The 18,363-nt window shown below is 34.2% G+C and overlaps 1 protein-coding gene across 3 annotated transcripts in view; it reads left to right on the top strand.

Annotated features, from left to right (window-relative positions):
* LOC143228184 (putative glutamate receptor) overlaps nt 1–16,113 on the top strand; it is a 38,263-nt gene extending 22,150 nt beyond the window's left edge. For 2 of the 3 annotated variants that reach the window (XM_076459485.1, XM_076459484.1), the window contains exons 5-9: nt 3,455–3,613; nt 7,376–7,526; nt 11,204–11,414; nt 12,062–12,354; nt 15,794–16,097. In XM_076459485.1, the coding sequence (XP_076315600.1) occupies nt 3,455–3,613; nt 7,376–7,526; nt 11,204–11,414; nt 12,062–12,104 (564 nt within the window). In that variant the 3' untranslated portion in view covers nt 12,105–12,354; nt 15,794–16,097. Of the gene's footprint in view, nt 1–3,454; nt 3,614–7,375; nt 7,527–11,203; nt 11,415–12,061; nt 12,355–15,793 lie in introns of all 3 variants that reach the window. The other variant, XM_076459486.1, reaches the window with a different exon arrangement.
* The last annotated feature ends 2,250 nt before the right edge of the window (nt 16,114–18,363 follow it).

The following is an 18,363-nucleotide window of genomic DNA, read 5'->3' as shown; positions in this document are numbered from 1 at the left end:
TTAATGGATTTAAAGAACAGAATCAATTGCGTTGTAGAGGGAAATTATTTGAGACAACGCAAGAATATTGATTGTGTTACGAGAACATGCTGGCTTACATGGTATCTTAATCCATTTCTCTCCATTATACTGTAATATAGCGCAGTAAATGATTGAGTTAGGGAGATGAACTAGCTATGTTTAGTACGCTATTTACAAAAGATGTAAGAATCAATAATAGAAATATAAATTTAACGTTTGACGAAGTTTAACCATCATTATATGTATGTAGTTAACATGTATCGTTTTCAATAATAGTTTCAACAGTGCTGTATGTAGGTATTAAAAATATGTAGATTTAGTTTGACATTGTTTTAACAGTGCTGTAGATAGGTATTAAAAATATGTAGATTTAGTTTGACATTGTTTTAACAGTGCTGTATGTAGGTAGTAAATATACGTACTTTTAGTTTGATATTGTTTTAACAGTGCTGTATGTAGGTAGTAAACATACGTACTTTTAGTTTGACATTGTTTTAAGAGTGCTGTATGTAGGTAGTAAACATACGTACTTTTAGTTTGACATTGTTTTAACAGTGCTGTGGGTAGGTAGCAAACATACGTACTTTTAGTTTGACATTGTTTTAATAGTACTATATACAGGTAGTAACAATATATGTGGTTGTAGTTTCACATTGATTTAACAATACTGAATGTAGGTAGTGACAATATATGTGGTTTGAGTTTGACATTGTTTTAACAGTGTTGCGTGTAAGTAGCGACAATATGTATATGTAAGTTGACACAGTTGTAACAATGCTGCGTGTAAGTAGTGACAATATGTTTATGTAGGTAGCGACAATATGTATATGTAGATTGACATTGTTGTAACAGTGCTGCGTGTAAGTAGTGACAATATGTATATGTAGGTTGACATTGTTGTAACAGTGTTGCGTGTAAGTAGGGACAATAGATATATGTAGGTTGGCATTGTTGTAACAGTTCTGTGTGCAAGTAGTGACAATATGTTTATGTAGGTTGGCATTGTTGTAACAGTGCTGTGTGTAGGTAGCGACAATATGTATATGTAGGTTGACATTGTTGTAATAGTGCTGCGTGTAAGTAGTGACAATATGTCTGTGTAGGTTGACATTGTTGTAACAGTGCTGCGTGTAAGTAGTGACAATATGTATGTGTAGGTTGACATTGTTGCAACAGTGCTGTGTGTTAGTAGCGACGATATGTATATGTAGGTTGACATTGTTGTAACAATGCTGCGTGTAAGTAGTGACGATATGTATATGTAGGTTGACATTGTTGTAACAATGCTGCGTGTAAGTAGTGACGATATGTATATGTAGGTTGACATTGTTGTACCAGTGCTGTGTGTAAGTAGTGACAATATGTTTACGTAGGTTGACTTTGTTGTAACAGTGCTGCGTGTAAGTAGCGACGATATGTATATGTAGGTTGACATTGTTGTAACAGTGCTGCGTGTAAGTAGGGACAATATGTATATGTAGGTTGACATTGTTGTAACAGTGCTGCGTGCAAGTAGTGACGATATGTATATGTAGGTTGACATTGTTGTAACAATGCTGCGTGTAAAATAGCGACAATATGTATATGTAGGTTGACATTGTTGTAACAACGCTGCGTGTAAGTAGGGACAATATGTATATGTAGGTTGACATTGTTGTAACAGTGCTGCGTGCAAGTAGCGACAATATGTATATGTAGGTTGACATTGTTGTAACAGCGCCGCGTGTAAGTAGGGACAATATGTATATGTAGGTTGACATTGTTGTAACAGTGCTGCGCGTTAGTAGCGATCATACGTATATGTAGGTTGACATTGTTGTAACAGCGCTGCGTGTAGGTAGCGACAATATATATATGTAGGTTGACATTGTTGCAACCAGTGCCGTGCGCAAGTAGTGACAATATGTTTATGTAGGTTGACATTGTTGTAACAGTGCTGTGTGTTGGTAGCGAAAATATGTATATGTAGGTTAACATTGTTGTAACAACGCTGTGTGCAGGTAGCGACAATATTTATATGCAGGTTGACATTGTTGTAACAGCGCTGTGTGTAAGTAGTGACAATATGTATATGTAGGTTGACATTGTTGTAACAGCGCTGCGTGTAAGTAAGCGATCATACGTATATGTAGGTTGACATTGTTGTAACAGCGCTGCGTGTAAGTAGCGACAATATGTATGTGTAGGTTGACATTGTTGTAACAGTGCTGTGCGTAGGCAGCGACAATATGTATATGTAGGTTGACATTGTTGTAACAGTGCTGCGCGCAAGCAGTGACAATATGTATGTGTAGGTTGACATTGTTGTAACAGCGCTGCGTGTAAGTAGTGACAATATGTATGTGTAGGTTGACATTGTTGTAACAGTGCTGCGTGTTAGCGAGCGACGATACGTATATGTAGGTTGACATTGTTGTAACAATGCTGCGTGTAAGTAGCGACGATATGTATATGTAGGTTGACATTGTTGTAACAACGCTGCGCGTAAGTAGTGACGATATGTATATGTAGGTTGACATTGTTGTAACAACGCTGCGCGCAAGTAGGGACAATATGTATATGTAGGTCGACATTGTTGTAACAGTGCCGCGTGTAAGCAGCGACAATATGTTTACGCAGGTTGACATTGTTGCAACAGTGCTGCGCGCAAGTAGGACAACAGATATATGTAGGTTGGCATTGTTGCAACAGTCCCTGTGCGCAAGCAGTGACAATATGTTTACGCAGGTTGACCCTTGTTGTAACAGCGCTGCGTAAGTAGCGACGATACGTATATGTAGGTTGACATTGTTGTAACAGCGCTGCGCGCAAGTAGGGACAATATGTATATGTAGGTTGACATTGTTGTAACAGTGCTGCGTGTAAGTAGTGACGATATGTATATGTAGGTTGACATTGTTGCAACAACGCTGCGTGTAAGTAGCGACAATATGTATATGTAGGTTGACATTGTTGCAACAACGCTGCGTGCAAGCAGGACAATATGTATATGTAGGTCGACATTGTTGTAACCTGTGCCGCGTGTAAGTAGCGACAATATGTATGTGTAGGTTGACATTGTTGTAACAGTGCTGCGTGTAAGTAGGGACAATATGTATATGTAGGTTGACATTGTTTTAACAGTGCTGCGTGTTAGTAGCGATTATATGTATATGTAGGTTGACATTGTTGTAACAATGCTGTGTGTAGGTAGCGACAATATTTATATGTAGGTTGACATTGTTGTAACAGTGCTGTGTGTAAGTAGTGACAATATGTTTATGTAGGTTGACATTGTTGTAACAGTGCTGTGTGTAGGTAGCGACAATATGTATATATAGGCTGACATTGTTGTAACAGTGCTGTTTGTAGGTAGCGACAATATGTATATGTAGGCTGACGTCGATTATTTAAAGATTATGTTCTTATATTTCTTGTTTCCCTTGATCGTTAGGAGGCAGATTTTGGTTTGGGACCTTTTGCTGTAAATTATGATAGGAATACAGCAGTGGATACCACGATACCAATATTTATCGATTACAATACCATCCTGGTAAATTACAGGACAGACGGTCCAAGTTTCTTCAGTTATCTTATGGCTTTTGGATGGGAGGTAAAGTAGAAAGTTTCATCTCATGTGGTCGACTTTTAATCAACACTCTCTTCATTTATTCTTGTCATATAATGGAATGAACTGACATAAATAGAGTTTAATAACACGTTATTACAATAATAGGAAAATAATTATAGTCATAGATCGATTGTTTGACTTTATAAATCAGATTATCATGAAACTATATCGTCAGCGATTAGACAGTCTTCAAGAGTCGATTCAGTGACTAATTTACCAAAAGTTGAAGGAATTGATGATTAATAAATATTTCGTAATAAATTAACAGTTGTGAAAGTTTCCATAGTTACTTCACAATTGCTGAAGTCTTTATAGTAAATTTTAATGTCGAAATGGTTGAGAATTAGCAATAAATCATAGAAACGATTTCATATCTTATTCTGTAAAACACCAAGGAGATACGTAGTTAGGCCTAATATTTCTATTAGACATCAAATAGACTGTATATATATATTTCACATTTCTGTTCATTAGTCCATTACTGATTAAAATTAAGAGGTTTGTATAAATATATTTCCTACCTGTTACACATCACTATGAAACCTCTGTAAGATTTCTTTTTTGATGTTACTGTATATATATGGTATTGTCAGTTACATTTGTAACATTCAGGTTGGTAGAACAACTACTGAAGAGTTACTGATACAGTTCCTTACGTACAGGGGAAAAGCATTATGTAAAAATAAAGCAGTTTCTATAAATATTCATAAAGGATTTGTATAGAAATGCGTAAAAGACAGTCTTTGCGAAACTGAGAAGACAGGGCATTATATATACAAAACATAGGGTCAACTGGCCCACAAAAAATTCATCAATCATATCTTTTCATTATGTCATTAGTAAAAGTAGAAAAGATATCTCGTCCAGATATTCCTACATTTTTATAGGTCATTGTTACTAGAGGACATCAAGTAATTCTCCAGTGACAACTTGTGTATAAAACAAGGCCATTCCATAGTTACACGATACGTGTGATGAACACAAATAAGTGTGAAAAGAAAACTGAGTGAACTATAAAGTTCAACTTTCTGAACCAAAAGTGAAAGAAACACAGTATATGTTGTACATATGCAACATGAAAAACGAACTAGTTTATCTCATGTTTAACTACCGATAAAGGATATCAAACTGAATAATACAATAATTCAGCTACTGACTTTTTATGTTGCTAGTGACCTTAAGAAAGTGATGAAGCCATGGTGAAAGAGTAAAACCACTAAACTATGCTGTTGCTACAGCAACGTAACAGGTAAAGAAACTTCATGGGATATAGTAAATATAAATAATTTTTCAAACAACCTTTCTTTACCGGCCTACACTAGGAGCTTCCAATAAGATTATAATATCATCTCTACAGCATACCTTAGGTGTCAATCCCACTATTCTTTGGTAAAAGAGTAGCCTGAGAGTTGGAGAAGGGTTATGTTGATTAACTACCTTCCCTCTAGTCTTACGCTGCTAAATTAGGGACGGTTAGCGCAGATAGCCCTCATGTAGGCTTGTATGAAATTCAAAAGCAAACAAACAAACAATAAAATATCACCTTTTTTAGTAAGCTTTATATACTATAATAAATACTATAATAATTACTATAATAATATAATAATTACTATAATAATATAATAATTACTATAATAATATAATAAATACTCTAATAATTACTATAATAATATAATAAATACTCTAATAATTACTATAATAATATAATAAATACTCTAATAATTACTATAATAATATAATAAATACTCTAATAATTACTATAATAATATAATAAGTACTCTAATAATTACTATAATAATATAATAATTACTATAACAATATAATAATTACTATAATAATTACTCTAATAATATAATAAATACTATAATAATTACTATAATAATATAATAAATACTATAATAATTACTATAATAATATAATAAATAATATAATAATTTAATAAATAATATAATAATTACTATAATAATATAATAAATACTATAATAATTAATAGAAAATAAGTAGCGAAATAAAATGAAAGATATTGGGAAATTGTACTCGCTTTTTGAAAGTTTCTATAGTAACCTTTGAAATTGAAGAATTTATAATAATTATTAATATTATCATAGTAATCTGCATAATAAGGTATTTTAAATTAATTTTTAGTTGTTATGGTAATTGTGTAATTAAAGAATTAGAACTAATTATTAAAGTTATCATACTAGTCTAAATTAATTTTTAGGTTGTATATTAATCTGTGTAATTAAAGATTTGGTTCAAATTCTAAAAGTTATTATAGCAATCTATGTAATAAAACATTTAAAACTAATTCTCAGTTATAATAATATTTGTAACTAAAGCTTTGAATCTAATTTTTAAAGTTATCATCGTGATCTAAGTAATAAAATATTTTAAATCAATTATTCGGTAACATATCAACCTGTGTAATTAAAGATTTGAAACAAATGTTATGGTTATCATAGTACTTTGCATAATAACATATTTTATGTTAATTTTCAGTTATTACAATAATTGTGATAACTTATCACAGTGATTTATGTAATAAGGAATGTTAAATTAATTGTTGGTTATTATAATAATTATAATTTGTATTATTAAAGATTTTAATCTAATTCTTAATTTTTTGTAGTAAAGAAGAGAGAAATTTTATAAATATTAAGATACATAGACTACCCAAATATTTCTCTGTTAACATATTAAAATGTATTTTCACAATTTAGATAGTATTATCAATATCTTTTATCTTTAACTGATGGAGCCCAATAAAAATTAGAGTAAAATAAACTAATTGTATTATATCCAACTAGTCAAGGTAACTAGGTAACCAGCAATGAAGGATTGGAAAAGATATTGTTGTAGAGGGGTGGTAATTTCATACTAAAAGATATTGTTGTAGAGGTATGGAAGTCTCCTTGTAGTAAAAGGTAATTGTAGAGGGGTGGTAGTCTTCTCATAGTAAAAGTTATTGTTGTAGAGGGGTGGTAGTCTCTTCATAGTAAAAGGTATTGTTGTAGAAGGGTGGTAGTCTTTTCATAGGAAAAGGTAGTTGTAGTGGGGTGGTAGTCTTCTCATAGTAAAAGTTATTGTTGTAGAGGTATGGAAGTCTCCTTATAGTAAAAGCATTGTTGTAGAGGGGTGGTAGTCTTTTCATAGTAAAAGGTAGTTGTAGAGGGGTGGTAGTCTTCTTATAGTAAAAGTTATTGTTGTAGAGGGGTGGTAGTCTCCTTATAGTAAAAGGTATTGTTGTAAAAGGGTGGTATTCTTCTTATAGTAAAAGGTATTGTTGTAGAAGGGTGGTAGTCTTCTCATAGTAAAAGGTATTGTTGTAGAGAGGTGGTAATCTCCTCATAGTAAAAGTTATTGTTGTATTGGGGTGGTAGTTTCCTCATTGCTAAAGGTATTGTTGTAGAAGGGTGGTAGTCAATTTGATTTAATTGGTCTTAAAATTTATTTAATTATTTTTTAAATCAAGTTAAGATCATTAATTTATCTGTCAGCGTTATTTTATTTGCAAATTTTATAAAATTACTTTTAAACACTTGTTGTAAATGTAATTGAAATTGACATAATTCCTTCTAACAATATCTCTTACCATAAGTTTAGTTAGGATTAGTATTGTCCTTTATAACAGTATATTTTACTGAAGGTTTGTGTGAGATTCATATTGTCCCTTTGAACAGAATCTTTAATTGTAGGTTTAGCTGGAATTAATAGCGTCTCTTCTAACAATATCTCTAATTGTAGGTTTGGCTGGGACTGATATTGTCCCTTCTAACAATATCTTTGATTGCTTGCTTCTTTGACAACGTTATGAGCAACAACCTGAAAACAACTGGATGGATCAGCTCTTTTCCGGAATATGTGTGGAAATTTTATGGAAACTTACTTTATCAAGGCAAGTTGGATAGCTGTTAATTTCTCTTTGATGTTACAGTACACGTGAAAGCAGTTCCAGAAACAAATGATTATAATGAAATATGTCTTTAGTTTTCTTTCAGTATTTAAGAAAAACATGCACGTGTAAAAGCAGGTTAAGTTTAACTGGTGACTATTATACTGGCTTTCAAAATAGACAGATAAATCTATATTGTATGATTGTGAGTTTAGTCATAAAGAGTGATAGTGGCGATTTTTAAAAGAAATTATCACAGACTATATTGTAATAACAGATTAGGGAAGAATAATTCGTCTCGTTAATTGTGTTCTAAAATAACTCAACCAGTCTTTGTGTGAACTTTGATGAAAAATATACAATTATATAAAGCTATGGATAGAATTGTGAGAAGCAACAGTTATAGCAGTGAGTTTAAAGTGAAATAATAATTGTAATAACAGATAGAGTGGAATGAGTCAAAGTGTGTTCTAAAGTAATTGAACCAACCTGTGTGGAGATTGAAGAAAAAAAAAACAATTTTTTAAAGATATAGATACATCTGTGATAACCAAAACTGCAACAAACATTTACATATACGTTTCACTTATTTGATATATTTTTAAAACAATAAGACTGTGTGCTATTTGTTTATTGCTCAATTTTACGCCAACGCGTCACAGACACCTAATGGAAAGAATCAAAACTATACAGAAGGAAAACCTAACAGCTGTATATAGTGTACATACGTAAGTCCAGATTAATAACCTTAACTTCTGACTTCGTTCTGCAATTGTACAACTGAAAACGCAGATTAAATTGGATTACTGGCTTTACTGTGTACCGTAGGTCTGTAAACCAAGGTTAAGTGTAACTATTGACTTCGTTCTGTGTCTTTACACGAGTGTGAAACGATTGTATTTGTAGATTATCACACATGTGATACCCTACTACATTTCTATATTATCACACATGTGATACGCTAGTGTATTTGTAGAATATCACACATGTGATACGCTAGTGTATTTGTAGATTATCACACGTGATGCACTACGATATTTGTAGATTATCACACGTAATACGCTGGTGTATATGTGATTATTACTTATGATACACTGGTGTATTTGTAGATTATCACATGCGATACGCTAGTGTATTTGTAGATTATCACATATGTGATATGCGACTATACTTATACATACTTGATACGTTATTGTATTAATACATTATCACAGACTTCATATGCTATGTATTGTATTGGTACATTGTGACAAACCCCATACGACACTGTATTTGTACTAACGTTATATGCTAAATTGCCACATAATGTATATAATACTATAGTAAAACATAGAGAAATCTGAAGATGAATACAATGCAACATGATGGTTCTTAAATATACTGGCAATCGTTTGTTTGTTGATAACACAATGGCCTATCAATGTTTTATATAAGCTGGCATCAAACCTCACATTTTAGCCTTAGACTTTTCGCTGACACATTGGTTATTTTTATCAATTTTAACCTACGATTGGTAATTCACGTCCTATTGCCACAAAACTGGGCTGCGCACTTTGGGACTGTAGGTACATTACAAGAGCGACGGCCATATCCTACTAGATCTGACAAGAGTTTGTGTTCTTTCCTATAGTCTGTAAGTTAGGACCGGTTTGTGCAGATAACCCTGTATAACTTTCCGAGAAGTCCAGCTACTCAAACAAACCATTTGATAAGTGAAATAATTTAAAAATACTCAGTGACGCAAAGTTTAGTCAAATTTTAAGCCTAAAGCTCAAAATTATAACACATTCAGATCATGAAGGTACTTAAGTTTGTGATGACGAGAAACGCACTTGAAGTTAAAACGTATTCTCAATACGGCTGGTATGGGTATTAAAACTTTAATTAAAATACAGTACATAGCAACAACGTTTCAACCTTCTTAGGTCATCTTCAAGAATATTACCTAATTTGGTGAGATATACTTATTTTTATGGGATTAATATAATCTTGGATAAAATGTTTACATAACTAAAATAATTAAGATGGAATACAAATATACTTGGTGCTATCAAACTGAGAATCCCCGTTGCACCAAACACGCTCGCCCTTTCAACCGTGGGGCGTTATAATGTGACGGTCAATCCTACTATTCGTTGGTAAAAGAGTAGCCCAAGAGTTGGCGGTGGGTGGTGATGACTAGTTGCTTTCCCTCTAGTCTTACTGTTAAATTTTGCGCGAAATTCAAAAACAGAGAAATGTTTGTTATATTAAACGTGTAGTTCGTACAATGAGAGAAATTCACTCATCAGAGATTAATTTTATCAGACACTTTAGAAAGATGTATAATTCAGCATTTTACCTATAACAACAAAATCTTACCAACAAAAGAAAAGCTATAACATTAATTATAAATAGTGTTTGTAACATTCGCAAGGCTATATTGCATATTGTTGACTAGATTATTGATGTAATCAACTGGAATTTCATCCCAACTTATCACTAGAAGGTATTGAAAATCAATTACATTGTCTGGTTTAGGGTCATGGTTAGTAATTTTCCAGTTCATTTCTGCCCAACATTTCTCAATAGGATTACAATCTGGAGATTTTGCTAGCCATGACAATCTTGTAAGGTCCTCCTGGTGGAGATAATCCTGTACAATAGGTACACAGTGGACAGTGACACTGTCATCCTGGAATACAAAGTTATTTCCAAACGTTGCCATAGCATATAGTAGAAATATCATATCCTCGTTTCGCCAAGACTTATGAAGATAAAGAGCAGTTTTCCACAATGATGAGTAGCTGCCTAAACTTATATTGAACCACATCCTGTGTGTTTCGTATAAGAAAGACTGTTTTCACTTATCTGTTCTCCAAATAAACAATGGGCACGAGTCCTACCATCATTTTTAAGTAGAGGGAAACGGAACTCATCTAAAAGATGACATGTCGCCAGTGTCCCAACATTAAGTTACCATGCCCAAATACAACTGTACGATGAATGTTGGCTACTATAAGTTTCCAGAGAGCACTTATTGAATATTAATATTGTTCAGTCTCTCTCCTTATCACTGTTCTCATGGAATGAACGTATTTATATAATTTCTGTCATGAAATGTTGTGGACCTCGACATGTTAACCTGAACAGTATGTTTCACCGTCTACCAGTAAATTTCCTGGAACAACCGTTTCCTGTAGTCTGATGACGTTTTGTTATTCTGGATACAGTACACGGGGTACCCTTCTGTTCTAGTAATATCTGTTTACTTCAAACCATTTCTGGACAATCGAGTAATTAGATGTCCTATAACTTATGGCACGTAATGAGGTATGACTCAACATTAGGTAGAGAGAAAGTGTCTGAATGAATCATTTATCTATTTCGAAAAAATGTTATATAAAAAAAACCATAATTTTTTTTATAGAAGCATGCGTTAATGTTAGTTTTGACGAAATATATTCCACATAACTTATACAAACCAGAATAATAACTCGTACATGTCTGCTGGATTATACCCTACCTTCTCTGTTGCTACTTTACTCAATAACTACTAAATGTAGACAGGAACATCAGTACAGAACAGTATACAAACATTTTGGCCAAGACTATATATATATATATATATATATATATATTTACGTGTTCTTATAATACTGACAACAGTGGAAGAAAGAAAATAATTTCACTCTATTTAGGTTCATCACAACAACGAATCTTACACCACCAGAGGTTGCTTCAGGCATTTTGGTGTTTGATTGTGATCGTTTTAATGCAAAGTTTCAGTGGACACTTGATGGCTACCTTAGTAATGAAAAGAGATGTACAAATAAACAGTCTGGAAGATCTGGAAAAGTCTGGTCTCTTACCTGGAGTGGAAAAGGATCATCTCTACATTCAATGTTCATGGTGAGTATAAACATATAGTCTGAAAGATCTGGACAAGTCTGGTCTCTTACCTGGAGTGGAAGAAGGATCATTTCTACATTTAATGTTCATGGTGAGTATAGACATATAGTCTAAAAGTTCTGGGCAAGTCTGGCCTGTTACCTGGAGTTGAAAATAAATTCTAATAGATGCATGTCAAACTGATTTTGAAGGAAGTGTAGTATATCTTATAATCTTTAGTAATTATGATAAAAGAAATGAGGTATGAGAAATATATATCCTTTTCTATATTTCCGTTACAAATGAGATAATACAGATGTGTACTTTGTCAAGACCTCTGTTACCAATGAGGTAATACAGATGTGTACCTTGTCAAGACCTCTGTTACAAATGAGGTAATACAGATGTGTATCTTATCAACTCCTCTGTTACGAGTGAGGTAATACAGACGTATACCTTGTCAACACCTTTGTTACAAGTGAGGTAATACACACGTACGTCTTGTCAACAACTCTGTTAGAGGTGAGGTAATACAGACGTACATTTTGTCAACTTCTCTGTTACAAGTGAGGTAATACGGACGTATACCTTGTCAACACCTCTGTTAAAAGTGAGGTAATACAGATGTATATCTTGTCAACACCTGTGAACGTTCTGTTTTATTTCAGTACGATCAAGAACCACTCCATCGCAAGCTGTACTACAGGATGATTCAACAAGAAAGTAAGTCGTTCTTAAAGATCTCCAAATTAGTGTCCGATCCCGTCCTAGAGCTCGTCAAGAAAGAGAAGTTTGCCGTCGTTTGTGACAGTCTCGCAATTAAGTCCGCGCTGGCTTCCAGGTACGAACGAGGGAGCGTATGTGACTTCCACATAGCAGAGGAGAAATTTCACCGTCTAATTTTGGTGATGACTTTAAGAAAGGACTTACCGAAGTCGGTATTTCGAGAAATAAATAAAAGGTGAGAAAAACCCAACAAGAACAAGAAAATAATGATTGTCTTTATAAAACAAATAAACTTTATTACTTGCACAAATCAAACCGGATGTCTCTTCTAGAAGTAAAATAATTATATAAATTCATATATATTGTAAATTATTATTGTGGGGGTAAACAAAAGTGTCAAGTTTCACTCCTCTCTTACTTCGAGCATGTGGGAAGAATGGAAAAAGAATACCTGTAATTAACTTCTTTTGTGACATATTTTAGGCCTATTGATTTTACAATATTTTGTCGGCTTACGTCGATTAATTCGTAGGTCGTAAAGTATTAAACTAAGTTTATAACATTTCACTGAATATTTTATTGTCTAGTCAAACCGATCAGTTTTGGTACCGAGTGGAAAGGTAACTGAGGAGTCAGTTGTATGAGTCTTAAATACTATCTTTAACACACCTGATATCGAACCTCAAATCGATATGAATATGGGAGAAAAATCAGCTGGCTTTTAACTTATTTTTTATGATTGCTTTTAGACATTACAATTTCCCATTATTTCACTGTCTTCCTATGAGTTTAAGCCATCGCTTTTAAAATACTACCTACATGAACATTATAACAGTACAGAACTCATAAGAAAAAAAATATGGTGGTAAAAGTATGTAGTTATTAGACACAAAATAATAGTTTAAACCTATTTGTTTTTTTGAATTTCGCGCAAAGCTACACGAGGGCTATCTGTACCAGCTTTCACTAATTTAGCAGTGTAAGACTAGAGGGAAAGCAGCTAGTCATCACTACCAACCGCCAACTCTTGGGCTATTCTTTTACCAACGAATAGTGAGTGGTATTAACAGTAGTTTATAACGCCCCCACGGCTGAAAGAGCGAGCATGTTTGGTGCAACGGGATTCGAACCCGCACTCCTAGATTATCAGTCGAGTGCCTTAACCACCTGGCCATGCCGAGCCGAGTTTAAATCAAGAAGAGAAGGCTTAACTATAGTATTTTTCTTAATTTACTAGTTGATTGGTTGGCGTTTTATGGCGCAAAGCAACTAGGCTATCTGCGCCAAATAACCGGTGAAAAAATTAAAATTAAAGTAAAAATAATAAAATTCATAAAAATGAATCATGTTAAAACAAAGTTTAATTTATGAACTAAAAACTTATATAGTGTTAAAAGGTCAATGACCTTTAAAACATTTGTAAGGTGGACAGTGTCACCATCACCCATGATACCATCCAGCGTCAGGGTAAACCTGTGAACAAAACATGTCTAAAATGGTCCCGTCGTTGTGAGCCGTAACCACGGCATGACAGAAAATGTGGACTGTTGTGACCTGAATGTCACACAGAACACACGTTGGTGCATCAATCCCAGATAAAGGAAAACGATGAGTTAAAAAAACTGACCAATGCGTAGTTTAGTTAGGACAACTTCCTCTTTCAAATCCTTACGGAAACAAGACGGACAAAGTCCCATATAGGGTTTTATTAGGAAAAGCTTATTTTCACGATACTCACTCCAAGTCGACTGCCAACTAGCGCGGAGCCGAGCCTTGAATATAAGACTGTATGTAGTCATGTATGGGACAGGCACAGAAGTAATAATGCCAGAGCAGACAGACTTAACTGAGGTGTTAGCAAGCTCGTTCCCGCGAATACTAACGTGGTCTGGTATTGGAAGAATTGGATAGAAGTAGATAGAAGTAGTTTCGAGCAATTTCCTGGCCATCATAGAGCAAGATCGAAAGCAGGACAGAATTATATTGCCCACCGACCTTCCGAATTTTGTTCCATATGACTTTGGAACTGGTAGGGAAGAGATGCTGGTTGTGAATTTAATCCAAGATTCCTTCTGGCTTTGATGTGTTATCTGCCAATGCTTGGATCCGCTAAAAAGCGATGCGGTTCGAAAGTGTGGGATACCTACGAAAGGTATCCCGGGCCAGTTTTTAGCCTTCCATGCCATGTGGCAGGCACGATTCATCCACGGACGAGGATATCGTGGAAAACGTGTCGAGGTTTTAGGAATAAACTGAGCAGCAGCTTGTATAATACAGTAAGTTACTGCTGCCACACAGTCGTCTATTGATGGCTCACGGACGACTGCAGCATCAAGTTCTGCGAGAGCAGTGAAAAAAGACCGGTTGGCTTGGTTCAGCTTCTACCGGGGCACGCGGATCGGTTGGCATCGACCAAAGCCAATCTCTCTGTCCTATGGGTTTCTGTAAACTCTCCACGAAAGGTGGGAGAATAGTGAGGGAGATCAGACTGAGACATCAAAAGCAGTAAAAGACTGACTAGGTGCATGAAAATAAGTAAAATAATCAGTATTGAAGAGAGAAATGTTGTGATACGAGAGCATATGCTCTATGGAGCGACCCCTTCCATCGATATCAGCACTTTCCCAGAGGGGATTATGTTGATTAAAATCCTCTAGGATTAAAAAGGGAGACACAAACTGTTCAACAAGAGCATCAAGGTCCGATTGATCATATATCTCCAGGTGACAGGTAGAGAAAAACAAACAGTGATGGTATGACCCAAGAAAACACGGATGGCTAAGGCCTCTAAGGGTGTGTTGAGTGGCAAAGACAGGATGGGCACATGCTGATCAACCAACAGTGCCACCCCTCCATGCACTTATTCATCACACAACCTATCATTTCTGCACAAAGAAAACTGTCGAAAGGTGACTGTAACGGCAGGTTTTGGAAATGTTTCCTGTAAGGAAAGACATACAGGATGGTGGGAAGCAATCAGTGTTTTGATATCATTCGGATTAGAACGTAAACCTCGACAATTCCACTGTATCAAAGTGGACATTTTTACTTATGTTTTGGCGAATTGGGTGGAGATCCCTTCTGTTTTGACCACATCTTATTTTTTTGCTCAAAGATGGTATATCAACCTCCATGGATCCTGCCCTGGGTGGATTGGGCAGGTCTCTCATTGGAAGAAGATTCCAGTGGCTGAGGACGTAAACAAATGATCATTCTGCATCTCGGAGCTGGAGAATAAGATGGACCCAAGAAAATACCAAAAAATATACTTAGCAAACTACCACGACAATTTTTATTAAATTAAAGTGATTTACTACCACGACAAACGTTGTATAAATATGTAGACGTTGTATATATTTTGTTTTAAATTTTTATTCTGCAGTTTTTACAATATTTATAATATATTAATATTGACGAAATATGTTCTTGTGTTTATACACGTTTTATTAATATTGACGAAATATGTTCTTGTGTTTATACACGTTTTATTAATATTGACGAAATATGTTCTTGTGTTTATACACGTTTGGACTTATTACTGAAAGCTGTTTTTAAAATAACATCATATTCTTACAACTGAACAACACTTACTCCATCTGTAGAAACTAATAGATTTAACAAACCAAGTTTCATAAGTTGGTCATTTTCACATATACTAATTTGTCATATTTTAGTGTTTTCTCATTGGTGGAAGGCCAACTTCTGACAGCCACGATCAACAACTACATCGGAAAATACAGAAGGTGTATTGGGAGAAAACAAGAAGGCACAAACCCGTTATCAGTGGAAGACCTTCAAAGTGTCTTCATCTTGTTAGCGAGTGGGATTCTTCTTGGAGTGTTTACGCTGCTTCTAGAGAGATTCTATGGAAGAGTAAGAAATATATAAACAAGAAAACTGGAAATACACGTCACAAAGATGTTTGTACATGTACTAATTATGTAGGTAACTGTTTGTCAAATAAATATATTATACAGCTAACGTATACTGCTAATAGTACCATCATTAACCTGCCATACTGCTAACAGTACCACCATTAACCTGCTTCTACTGCTAACAGTACCACCATTAACCTGCTTATACTGCTAACAGTACCACCATTAACCTGCTTATACTGCTAACAGTACCACCATTAACCTGCTTATACTGCTAATAGTACCACCATTAACCTGTTTATACTGCTAATAGCACCACCATTAACCTGCTTATACTGCTAACAGTACCACAGTTAACTTGGTTAAAACATACTACTACTGAGGTCGTTCCATTAAACTAATTCTTTAAAACTTCCTCATTTCCAGACAACCATGTGTTTGAAAATAATTTTCTAATTGCATACATCAATCATTAATCTAATATTTCCAGTCAGAACTGAGAGCCAGTAACATACATCAATCATTAATCTACTATTTCCAGTCAGAACTGAGAGCCAGTAACATACATCAATCATTAATCTAATATTTCCAGTCAGAACTGAGAGCCAGTAACATACATCAATCATTAATCTACTATTTCCAGTCAGAACTGAGAGCCAGTAACATACATCAATCATTAATCTAATATTTCCAGTCAGAACTGAGAACCAGTGACATACATCAATCATTAATCTACTATTTCCAGTCAGAACTGAGAACCAGTGACATACATCAATCATTAATCTACTATTTCCAGTCAGAACTGAGAGCATGTTTGGGGCGACCGGGATGCGAACACGCGACCCTCTGATTACGAGTCGCACGCCTTAACACGCTTGGCCATGTCGGGCCATCAAGTTATAATAAACTCGTTTTCAAAGTTATACAATTAATGACAAAGAATAGTACAACTTTTAATACAGTAGCGTATGTTTACGAAATGTTGCAGATTATCAGTAAACAGTATAAAGTTTCAAAATGACAGGTTTTAAATCAAGTTTTAATTTAAGTTGTTATTGTAAGTTATTCATATCGAATGTTGACTGTCTGACATACAAAATAATTTTGGTTTAAAGATACTTTTACGCATCAGAAAATTATCAAATTTCACATTCAAAATCTTTATAACCTCTAAGTAATTATCAAATATTCTTGTTCAGAGAATAATTTATATTTTATCTGTCATTTTCGCTATTGTATCTCTGTATGGGTTTAGTCGATTTGACCGACCTTGTAACTATGATTTAGAGTTAGATAAATTAAAACAAAATCAAAAGGAAGGACTGCGTTAAAACAGCAAATCTAATTGTATTAGTTTGTTATAACGAAAAAAGTCTAAACAACAAGAAAACTGCCTAATTTAAAGGATCCCTGTGAACAAGCTATAATGTGGGATATATTAGATTGTATCCTGGGATTCTTTAAATATATAGAAAACTGCCCTAATTAAAAGGATCCCTGGAACAAGCTATAATGTGGGATATATTAGATTGTATCCTGGGATTCTTTAAATATATAAAAACTGCCCTAATTAAAAGGATCCCTGGGAACAAGCTATAATGTGGGATATATTAGATTGTATCCTGGGATTCTTTAAATATAGAAAACTGCCCTAATTAAAAGGATCCCTGGGAACAAGCTATAATGTGGGATATATTAGATTGTATCCTGGGATTCTTTAAATATATAAAACTGCCCTAATTAAAAGGATCCCTGTGAACAAGCTATAATGTGGGATATATTAGATTGTATCCTGGGATTCTTTAAATATATAGAAAACTGCCTAATTAAAAGGATCCCTGGGAACAAGCTATAATGTGGGATATATTAGATTGTATCCTGGGATTCTTTAAATATATAGAAAACTGCCTAATTAAAAGGATCCCTGGGAACAAGCTATAATGTGGGATATATTAGATTGTATCCTGGGATTCTTTAAATATATATAAACTGCCTAATTAAAAGGATCCCTGGGAACAAGCTATATATGTGGGATATATATTAGATTGTATCCTGGGATTCTTTAAATATATGAAAACTGCCCTAATTAAAAGGATCCTGAGGAACAAGCTATAATGTGGGATATATTAGATTGTATCCTGGGATTCTTATATATATATATATATAATTAATTTCAATTTTTTTGCCATGTGTGTGTATGTATATATATATTTAATATATCTTCTTCCTTGTGTGAAACAAAATGCATATGTAGTATGAGGTCACTTTATGTCCTGCCAAACCCCACGTAACAACGGGATCCTTGAGTATGTAGACATAGCACTGGACATCAAAATGTATGTAAAACGAGCTTTCGCGTGACTGCCATA

Source organism: Tachypleus tridentatus, chromosome 10 (assembly GCF_004210375.1).
Source record: "Tachypleus tridentatus isolate NWPU-2018 chromosome 10, ASM421037v1, whole genome shotgun sequence".
Classification (NCBI taxonomy): domain Eukaryota; kingdom Metazoa; phylum Arthropoda; class Merostomata; order Xiphosura; family Limulidae; genus Tachypleus; species Tachypleus tridentatus.
Note: the sequence above shows the minus strand (reverse complement) of the source record. Positions and strands in the feature narration are given on the sequence as shown.